The sequence below is a fragment of the Ustilago hordei genome (genome assembly GCF_900519145.1).
Source record: "Ustilago hordei strain Uho2 genome assembly, contig: UHO2_contig_05, whole genome shotgun sequence".
Classification (NCBI taxonomy): domain Eukaryota; kingdom Fungi; phylum Basidiomycota; class Ustilaginomycetes; order Ustilaginales; family Ustilaginaceae; genus Ustilago; species Ustilago hordei.
Window position 1 is genome coordinate 582939 of NW_024545279.1, and position 10807 is coordinate 593745.

Consider the following 10807-nt stretch of genomic DNA (forward strand, 5'->3'; position numbering starts at 1 on the left):
CAAGCCTCGAATTGGCGTCGTTGCTAAGTTACAGTATGTACATTTTGACGGAGAGCGTCCCGATACCAGCCAAGAGGGCTTGAGATTAAAAAATTAAAAAAAAGTGTCAGGTAGGAAGATCGACAGTCGCAATCTCAACTGTAGTCGCACGCACCGTTACTGTATCCAAGCCAATCCTGGGACTAGCAACGTCTCGCTCTTAAATATACCACCACATCGATTGCTGGTGATCGATATTTCTGTCCGCCTTTCTTGCCACCACCGCTAAGCATCCAACAACGGCTTATCCTACGAGACAGCAAGTCGTTTTTTTGCTTTGGTCATTCAAGGTCGAGTCAGCTTTGCTCAACCCACTCGAATCGCGAGCTCCGCTCTAAAAGGCTCCTCATCGCATCGAAACAACCGACTTCATTTGTCACACGCAAGCTTTTGGTTCCCACGCCTCCTCTCAAACAACTCATCCTCCGTTCGAGCTGACATCCATCAATCACAGCCAAAATGGTAAGTTTCAATTCAAAGCGACACACACATCTGCATCCTCAACAAAGCAAACCCACCGAAGTCGAGTTTGCTGCCACGTCGCAACTTCAACAACGCAGCCGCAATCATCCTTCCTGTCTGCTTCTTGTGTCTTTGCCCTCATCGATCATCGTCCAGCAGTGACACATAGCTCTTTACGTCAGCAACAATGGCGAAAGCTCGTAGGCGCAACCTCCGCGCACCTGCTTCCGCCTCACCGTCACCCATCACAACTCGGTCGCAACAGCAACAACGACGACGCCCCGCCACCTCTCGCGACGGATCCGTCGACATCGATAAAGCCATCGCAGCAGCCAAAAACCCTTTCGATGGCGTCTATCTCGATTCGGATGCAGAGGCTGATGCCGTCGAACAACTCGATCTGAAATCCTTTATTGACATGACTTCGCATTCTTCCAATTTTGCTCCCCTCGTTTCTGCTGCTGCTGCTTCTGCTACTCATCGTTCTCGCGATACATCTCGTTGCTGCGTTTCCACCGACCATGCCTCCCCTCTTGCCGAATACGCTTTGGATCAACTCTCGCAGGAACAACAATCGAGCGCATCTTTGCCCGCACGCAATGTCGTCAACTTCCTCCGCAACAAATCCGGCATCAAAACCCGCGTAGGCGCACTCAACGGTAAACGTGTCGATTACTTTAAAGGCTCTGCCGCCGTCAAAGCTCTCCTTTCCCCCGTCTATGCTAAACTCAAAGACGTCCCCAAAGTCGCCACAAAAGAGGAAGCAGAAGAGGCACTGCACAACATTATCCCCTATGCCTTCTTCCTTCGTGTCGATCGCGGGGCTTCCACCGGTGGTAAGGATTCGCCGAAAGTGGTGGAGATCAACCAGCAACAGATGTTTAAGAGCGACCAGTACTACGTTTGGCTCTACGAGGGTTCTCAACTGGGCTTGAAATTGGCAGGGTTGGGAATGGTAGGTGTGATGTTGGCCGGTGTAATGTTCCCCTTGTGGCCACCGACAATGAGGTTGGGGGTTTGGTATTTGTCAGTGGCAGCGTTGGGATTGATTGGGTTCTTCTTTGTGATTGCGATCATTAGGTTGATCTTTTGGTTGATTACCGTGGTGGTGGCGAAACCGGGTATTTGGATCTTCCCGAATCTGTTTGAGGATGTTGGGTTTGTTGACTCGTTCATTCCGCTTTGGGCTTGGGATGTGCCTCCGCCGCCGAAGAAGAAGTCCAAGTCTGACTCGTCAGGTGCAGCGGGTGCCGGGGAGAAGAAGAAAGCATCAGCATCAGCTGCAAGTGGAGTGCGGGCGAGGGCAAGACAACAAGTTTTGTCCGGATTGGGTGGTGCAGGTCCTACTGCTCCTCCTAGCCCTCCTAAGGCTCCTCAACAGGCTGCACAGTCGACTCCGGCTAAAAACCACGCTGCTCAGAGCAATGGAAGTAGCAGCAGTCAGGGAATTGGTAGTAGTGGTCCTGGTGCCGGTCATAGTTTGGATGACATCAACTAAAGTCTCGCACTTCTCACATCCATCAGCTCCTCTATCTACCTTGCTTCAAAAATCGATTCTGACTCTCGAGTCAAGATTCTGCTCCATTGCATATCTCTTTGCTCCGATGTAATGTCTCGTCCTCTAACAATCAATGCACTCTTGCCTCCCTTCCTCCTTGTCTTTCTGCCTGCTGCTTCGGATTTTTGTAGGAGCCGCTACGGGAAGAATTAGCCATGGAACCGTCATAATGGCATCATGGAAGCCGTTCGAGGCCATGTTGAATCTGGTATACAGTCCCTTGATGCGATATCCGACGCCGAGGAACTCCGGCCTGCCTTTTCTAGGCCTCAATTTCATTCCCTTTTTTTTTTTTTTTTTTTTTTTTTTTTTTGGGGTTGCCTTTCTTGCTTTTTTCTCTTCGCAATTTCCAGCGGCTCCAAAACGACTTTCCCGGCTGTGCCGCCGCGCCTTTTTGTTCGCCGACGCAGATCCTGAGCGAGCTTAAGATTCCCGAACCCCGCACGACTCATCTCGCTAAATTGGACAGCCTAGGTTCTCTCACGCTTACCCCCGCTTCAGTCGATCATGTCTTCCTCCTCTCTCTCTCTCTCTCTCGCCACCTCCGTCTGGGCCACATAAGCACGAGAAAGGAAGAGAGCGGAGGCGGGGTTCGTAGGTGGTCGGCAAATCGGTTAGGGCTGGGATGGGGTTGTGTGGGGTACAGATGGTTCGATTAGAAGCCGCTCCTCCGCGGTGCAATTGTTACTCCGCTGTTTTGTGCCGTCCTTTGCATTGTTACCCACAGCAGCGGTATTTAGAGTCCGCGGCTCCGCTGGTTGCTTCGATGCCGTCGAGCAGTGCACCACAGTTGCGACGCTTCAACAAACGGCAGAGTAAACTACAACCATCGTCACTGCAAACCAAGGAAAGTATGAGATGGATCATGTTTCCGAGCTTCCTGAACAGGAGCGATTTACCGATGCAGGAACTCCAACCTTTTCCGGCGCTAAACCTTAGTTACCCTTGTTACCGATCATACAGCTATACATCCTTCCTCTGATGGGACGAAAATCTACTTCCGTCCTCCAAATCGTGAGTTGGGACTTCCTTCCCCTCTTCTGCGTTGTGCGCGGGTTGGTGGAGGAAACGCAAGCGAGCAAAAGGGTGCATACTTTGAAGAGGCGAGGGTAAGCGAAAACAGAGGTCCGGGGAACCCCGCAGGTTCTTTCTCACTACGATGCTGTACAGGCTGGTGATGATGCCCTGCATCAAAAGGGTCTACAGCATGACGCCTCCCCACTCGTTCCTGGGACTGAAGATCCGCATGCTAGCCCTTCCTCGAGAGCATATATACTAGCTCCTGCTCCTGCTCCTGCTCCTGCTCCCAACTATCTATCTCCAAAAGCCAACTCGGACCCCCTCCCACCTGGCCCGCAAGATAGGATCTACCGATCATGGTGCGCAAAACCCTCCTCTCCTCACTTTCCACCCTCGCCCTTACCCTCATCTCCTCAGTCACCGCAACCGAAAACTACATCGTCTCCGGAGACCGCTGGCACGATACATCCTCCAGCTACATCAACGCCCATGGAGCGGGTCTTCTCCATGACTCCTCCGCCTCTCTTTGGTATTGGGTTGGCGAGTACAAGGCAGCCTCAAACGGGTTTCAAGGGTTTTCTCTCTACTCTTCTTCCGATTTAATCAATTGGGATTCTCACGGACTCATCCTTCCTCCCTCCTCTTCTCTTCCGTTTCAAGTCGGAGAACGACCCAAGTTGATCAAAAACTCCAGCACAGGGGAGTATGTGCTATGGTTCCATGCAGACTCCTCCAACTATTCTTTGGCTAAAGTTGGAATTTGTTATGCGAACAAGGTGACTGGACCGTATACGTGTCCGGAGAACGGCGTGTTTAGTCCGTTAGGTATGGAAAGTAGGGATATGAACGTTTATGTGGATACGTATAACAACAATCAGGGCTACTTATTGTTTGCAACGAATGGAAATGCCGATGTGGGGATCGCAAAGATGACTAGCGATTATAAGAATCTTACTTCGCTGGTAGGAACCATTGCGTCCAGACTGGAAGGTTTTGGTGTCTTCCGTGACGATGCGGGACTCTACAATATGGTGGTCAGCAACCAAAGTGGATGGCAGCCAAATGCCAACTCTCTTTACACTACTCCTAATCTTGGAACCCAAGTTCCTACGTATTCGAACTACATTGCGAACAACGCCTACAACACGTATAACAGCCAAAACACTTTCGAGATTAGCCCAAACGACAATCTCGAGGTGTACCTGGGCGATAGGTGGTGGGAAACCGATCTCCAACAGTCTTCTTACGTCTGGTATCCGCTAGTGAACAGGCAGTTAGTACACGCTCCGCTTTGGAAACCCGACGCATCGAATGCTCGAGGATACTCTGCTCCCAGTAACAAAACCTTCCCTCTCTCCCCCTCGACCACTACCATCAGTGGTAATTCTCAAGCAGTCTTCTCTTCATGTTCAGCCTGCCCTTCAGGCCAAATCGCAACCTACGTCGGTGACGGAAACACTTTCACCCTAAACAGCGTCTCCACTCCCAGTGGCGCTGCTGGTAACGTTTGGATTAGTATTTACTATTCCAACCAGGACAGCTATCCTGATTGGAGGTTCGGTACGGTTAGCGTTAATGGAGCAAGTGCGCAAAATGTCACTTACCCCACAGGAGGTAGTCCAAATGGTGTACTGCAGGATACCCCAGTAAAGGTACAGCTGAGCGCAGGTAGCGGGAACAAGTTGACTTTTGGTGCAAGGGGTGGAGATTCTGCCGCTGATATTAGCCATGTTATTGTTTGGCAGAGTGATCAGTGATTCACCGGCCCTTTCCTTTGGGTTGCTTTCTTCTGCATACGATTGTGGTTCAATGATGCCTCTTTAAGTTCTTGCTAGGTGTTTATGTGGTGCTCTTGTAGATGAGAGAGCAGAAAACTCCCTTGAAGAACGGCTTGAGGAAGCTCGAGTGAAATTGAGGTTGAAGGATCGGTGAAAGTTGTGATGTGACGAGGACAGCGCGTCGCTGATAAAACAGACAAATCAAGAGCATTGTGCAAGCAGTCACAGACCGTTGCGATTCACCTTTCAGTCGCTTCTTGACGCACGTCATGTTGACTCAACTACCCTAAACGTTCTCCGCAAAGAGCAACAGAGACGGCAGCAAATGGGTGTGAGCAGTTGTCCAATGTCTAGCTTTCAAAGACATCAAGCACGATCGCCGTCCGAGGAGGGCTCATTCTCTAGCTCAACTCCGAAGCTCATCCCAGCAACACTCACCGTCTCTACGCATCGTGCACTGTCTCTTGATGACAAATCGCGTGACACTCACTAAGGACAACCTCAAAATAAATAAATAATCTGTTCTCTTGGTGGTCAAAAGGCTAAACTGTCGTCATGCTCTTACTTCACATCCCGTCACAACACAGATGCAAACCGGGATGCCACAAATTGTGTATTGAGCATTCATCCAATGAAAGTGTCGATAAAACTTTCTAGCGCCAGATAGCAGAGAAGTAACTAGAAGTCCTCGACTCATGTCCATGCTTCCCCGTCATACCTCTCAACCCAGCCTCAGCTGCCGAAGGCACATTTGTCCTATCTCCCAACCTCACCGACCCCAGCTCCTCCTCCCTAACACCACCCATACTCGCAGGCCTAATCACCCCTCCACCACCGGTAACTTGAGCAATCAACAACCCTACCTTCCCCAACCCTACTCCACCTGGTGCAGCACTAGGCATCAACAGTGGAGCAGCCGGCCTCTTTGGTCTGCCTAACTCGACCTGGTAGCGAGATGGTAAGATATGCATTCCTTCCCCTCGCTCGTAGTATTCTTCTTCATAGTGTAGTCTAGCTGCTTTGAGTTGGTCTAGGATCCCTTCATACAACTCGATTTCTCCGTCGAGAAGCGATCGGCCTAGAGCGTGATAATCTTGAACACGCTCTGTGTGAAGACGGTCCATTTCGGCAAGGGTCACGTTGAGGACTGTTTCGCATCTTGAGGCTACGGTTTCTGCTTCTTGTGGCGACATCTTTAGTTTAGGTGTGGGGTCTTCGTCGGTTAAAGAATCGTCTTCTTCACCCGTGGCCTCGCGGTAACGGGCAATCGTGGTTCGGTGAGTTTCCAACAACGCTTGTGCTGCCATATGCGGTCTTGAGAGCTCTTTGAACCGTTCATGCTGACGCAGTAGTGTTTCTCGCGAATGATGCTCGTAAATATCCCCAACGGACTGTAAAGTTTCAGCAGTGTTCTGAAGAGCAGATGTCAAATTGAGACACTCTTGACAGTCTTCTCTCCAACACCAAGCTCCGTGTTCGTTCGTCGCGCCTGTGGAGGATCGTTTGCCGATGTTACCCATTGGTGGACCGTGGATTTTGTGCGCATCATCATCCAGCATGAATCCTGCTTTGTTGTCTGAAGAAGGACCAGAACCGGCACCAGTCAACGTGCGCAGAAGGGTGTACGAAAGATCACGATAGTTAGAGGACGTAGCAACATGACCCTCACGATGGTTTTTGTACGCAGCAAGTACGCCATGCTTGCCTGCGTTGTGTTCACCAACACCGTTGATGGTCTTTTCGAGGGTTTTGAGGAATGTATCCATCCTTTCGGCTTCCAGAGCTGCGTCAGTGATGTCAAAGTTAAAGTCTGGATGCCAGGTCTGTGCGAACACACCTCCTTTTCCTTCAGCATCACTTCCTCGCAGCAGCGTCGCAGCGGTAGAACGCCATTCAATCTCGTCTTCGCAACTGAGGAAAAACCGAATAGGATCCGAGTATCGCAGTACGGGATGCCTGACAAGCCTCGAGATCCACATTTCGAGGTCAGCACGACGAGTCTCAATAAAGTCCGAAGCAAAGCGCCCCGAGTATTGCTTTTCCGGAAGTGGAGGAATCATTAACGCAGAGTAGTGCTTGGCAAGGACCTGATGCAACCATTCGAACTGAGTGAAGCGACGCACGACGGTGACTTGGGCTCCTGGAGGGTACGGTCCACCCAAAGGATCGTATGGGATACAACCTGTTCGACCGGAAAGGGAATCTGAATCGTCTCCAGTTCCGCCATTGCTAGGCTCATCAACCGGGTAAGTGCTTGTGACGTAATAGACGGTATACTCTTGCATGCCGTTCAGCTTCGTTCGCTTCTCGGGATGGTGCACCTGGACGAGGAAAGGCGGGCATTTGCTCTTCCACTTGGGACCTGCAGGACCAGCAACGACGAAGTGATGATTAGGGTCAGCTGCACTTGCGTCCTCGTCGACAGTCAGATCCTCTGCGTCTTGAGAAACTCCGTCTTGGAAAGCGACACCAGTGTGTGCTGCATGCACAGCTTCATCCTCCTCCACAACCTCCGTCAGCGCCAGAGCACCAGTGGCAGGCTTCCCGCCTGACACCTTGCGAGCAATGCTACGCGAGCGCTCATCCTCGCTGGGATCCGAACTGGCCAACACGTAGTCTTCGGCTCCACTGGTGACGAAGCTGGCGAAGCGATTGAAAGTCTTCTTGCCAAAGATGCTGCCTTTCCAGTCCGAACCAGTTGTGGTGGTGGTTGACTCAGTCTCTGGCATCGACTCAATCGAATGAGGATTGCTGTTTGCTGCGCCATTTGACGCAACCGGAAGAGGATCCGCTATTGTCGGAGGCTCAGCAGCGGCGACCGCAGACCAGCCAATCGGATAGGCCTCAGTGGAGGCTGCAGGCATTCCGTCGATGGCTGTTGTGGTCGCGTGGCTGAACACGTCTGCTACCGGCTCGTGATCAATGATGCTTGCAGTCGAAGCCTTGGCTTCTGATGGCTCGACTTGCTGCCACTGTGCAACGTGGTTGCCAATGTTGAGGAAAGCACTGACGGAGATTGAGGTGTGCGGCTCAAGTTCGACCGGCTCCTCGGACCACGGCGTCGAAGCTGAAGTAGCAGGATCTTGACTGTCAAGCGAATCATGCGATTGTGTTCTTGCCTGTTCTACTGCCTGACCTGCACTCTGTTGGACGCCTGCCGGAAGCACGCGAGACTGCGCTCGTCCAACAGATCCCATCTGACGAGTTGGACTCGCAACAGGAAGCGTTGAGCCCCTCGCACTCTTCGTCTGATCCCTTCTGGACGAAACAGCAGGAGAAGGCAGCTTCAACCTGCCTACTTCAATATCCTGGCCAAGATTGTCAGGCGTGCTAGGCGGCTCAACCCCAGCACTCGCCGGCGGTGAACGAGTAAAGTCCTGAATGTAGCAATACCATCCCTGCGGAATGAGACCTCGCGTCGGGACACCATACTCATCCCACACAATGCCGAGACTCCAACCACCAGCTAAGGACTCGTTGACGATGTCAAATGGCTGCCCAGCACGGATGATGAGCTCGTTGAAGGCGGCTTCACCTTCAAAGTCGTATAGCGCGCGTGCTGGCTTTCCAATGCCAGGTTGAGGCATGCGAGCCCTGATCGGTCGTGGTGCATCAAGTGTTGATATTGTGGTGGGTGAGAGCGCCGACCCTACTGCTATTGCGGAAGCTACTGCGGTCGAAGCAGGCTCGGACTTCTGCCTGTCGCTGTCACCGGACTTCGAGTCGACGACGATGGAAGGTGGGCAAAGCGGACTCGGGCTAGCCTTGATTGCGACAGCATCACCGCTGATACCCGAATTTCGGCGTGGATTTGCATCAATCGTAGCTTCTTCCTCGATCTCCTCAACAGTCGCTGACGAAGCCAGGTTGTTGCTGCCACTTACACTGTCAGCCAGTGCGGCTGCACCAGTCACAGCCACATTACCACGCAAAGCCTTCGGCAAACTCGCAGCCTTGGTCGGACCAGCGTTGCTTCGCGAATCAAGATCGAAGAAGCTCCCATCATTGGCACGCAGATGGTGGCTCGATCTTGAGAAACTGATATCATCATCATCAGCCAACAGCATCGATGGCTCTCTGGATTTCTCCGTCCCTGCGTCTGACTCTGCCTCGGAAGCTGATCGACTTGCAATCGAAACGTCCGAAGGCGAAGGCGAGATCGCTGTACCCTCACGATCAGCATCACGGCTGCGATCCAAAGACTGGGGACTCGCAGTAAAGATGGAGCTGAGGCGCCCTTTCTTGCCTCCACTAGTCATGCGAGTGGAGCGACGACGAGCGGTGCCTGCGATAGTTGCGTTGCGAGAGAAAGTGGAGGATGCAGCCACATCCTGGTTCGAGTTGCTCGGTCGAATGGTGGCCGAGCTGTCATCACGGTCGTGCTGAGATGTGACATTGAGGATTCTTGAGTTGGTGAGACCGTTCTTTGCTGATGTTGAGCGAGAAATGGTGGCGTCTGTGTCGATCGTTGAAGGCTCCTTTGAGAGAGCCTGCGTGCCGAACGCATCAGTGAGAGAAGGGTAAGAGCTCGAAGGGGAGGGCTCGAGTGTAAGGCTGTTCGAGTTGGGTGGGATGACGACGGCATCCATCTTGAGTGCATCAACCAGTAAGCCTTGAGTCGCTGTTTGGTAGATGGAAGTATCCTCGCTCTGATCTGTGCCGTTGGGTGAGTGCCCATGCGCACCGAACGGCTTGTCGATGATGATGGAGGAGCGTGCATCAGCAAGATTGAAAGCGCCGGCGATGCCGTTGAAGCGATCGCCTGTGATCTGTGCTTGCAGCATGCGGACCTGATTGCTGATCCTTGGCTTGGCTTTGGCACCAGTGTGTTGTGGCTTGATGCCAGTGTTCTGCTTCGACAATGCCACGGGAGTGGAAGTGGAAGGAACAGCAGCTTCGAACATGGTACGCAGATTGCCAACACGAGATGGACCCTCGCCGTTGATCGCGATCGGCTCGTTGCGAAGCAGACGAGCTGTACCTTGCCCGGGATCCTGATCATCTTCGCTTGCATTGAAGAGTCTGCTAACGGAGGGAGCTGTATAGGTTCGACCACGTGCCGCAGGTCGGGAAGTGGACCGATGGACATGGTCTTCATCTTCGCTTGAGGTGTCGAACGCATTGACAAAGTGGTCTACGGACGATGCATCATAGCCATGTCCGAGATGTGCACGGCTGATGGTGCCTTTGGAGGGTGGTTGGTCCGTGAAAGACCCGCCAGTGGTGTGAGTTTTGATATAGTGGCGAAGAGCAATCGAGTTGCAAGTGCCCGTGAAAGCGGAGGAGAGATGCGATGGTTTTGGAGGAGGCGATGGACGAGAAAGGGCGGCGGAGTGACTAGATGCGATGGAGCGGACAGAGCCTGTTGGAGAGATGTCGTTGGTCATTGTGGAGATATGCTGTATGTATGGAGCAGAAGGACGATACTAGGCCATGAATCCGTGAGACTTGTCGTGAAGAGATGATGATATTGGTAGATGCCAGGAGCCGAGAGGAGACCGATGAGTGTGCGTGTGAGTTTGGTACGCTGCCAACGGATGAGGAGAAGAAGGCGAATCGAGCGGAATGCTTTGCCATTGCTCGTGGGTCGATGATGCCAGAGAAATGCTACCACCCTAAAGATGAATGGATGAGAGTCAAGAAGCAACCTTGGACGTCGATGCCAACAAGTGCACCGTCCTCTTGCCCATCCAAACTCACACGCTCTGCCGCACTTTGCTCCTCTCCTCACGCACAACTTCGGCATAGCCGACAAGGATGATTCAGGGTCCATTGCTTTCTTTCTTTCTCTGTCAAACTTGCCCGGCGAGACAGAGAGAGAGAGCCTTGACTGCGTCGGCATAACTATTGTGTGGAGAAGCGAGGAAGCTGAAGCATAAAAGTGCAGATTCGTGCATCAAATTTGTATTCAAACCCGCAGCCAGGTTTGTATTGCGAATCCCACTTGTCA

General features: G+C 52.3%; 3 protein-coding genes across 3 annotated transcripts; 2 read left to right on the forward strand and 1 right to left on the reverse strand.

The window, feature by feature from the left end:
* Positions 1-688: 688 nt before the first annotated feature.
* Positions 689-1999, forward strand: UHO2_03182 (uncharacterized protein; the record flags this gene model as incomplete). The annotated part of the gene is made up of 1 exon (XM_041558097.1): positions 689-1999. One exon carries the CDS (start codon positions 689-691, stop codon positions 1997-1999), a length of 1311 nt encoding a protein of 436 aa, XP_041414031.1.
* Positions 2000-3435: 1436 nt separating this feature from the next.
* Positions 3436-4836, forward strand: UHO2_03183 (uncharacterized protein; the record flags this gene model as incomplete). Its single annotated transcript, XM_041558098.1, has 1 exon — positions 3436-4836. One exon carries the CDS (start codon positions 3436-3438, stop codon positions 4834-4836), a length of 1401 nt encoding a protein of 466 aa, XP_041414032.1.
* A 674-nt stretch (positions 4837-5510) lies between these two features.
* UHO2_03184 (uncharacterized protein) lies at positions 5511-10244 on the reverse strand (the record flags this gene model as incomplete). The annotated part of the gene is made up of 1 exon (XM_041558099.1): positions 5511-10244. One exon carries the CDS (start codon positions 10242-10244, stop codon positions 5511-5513), a length of 4734 nt encoding a protein of 1577 aa, XP_041414033.1.
* Positions 10245-10807: the final 563 nt, after the last annotated feature.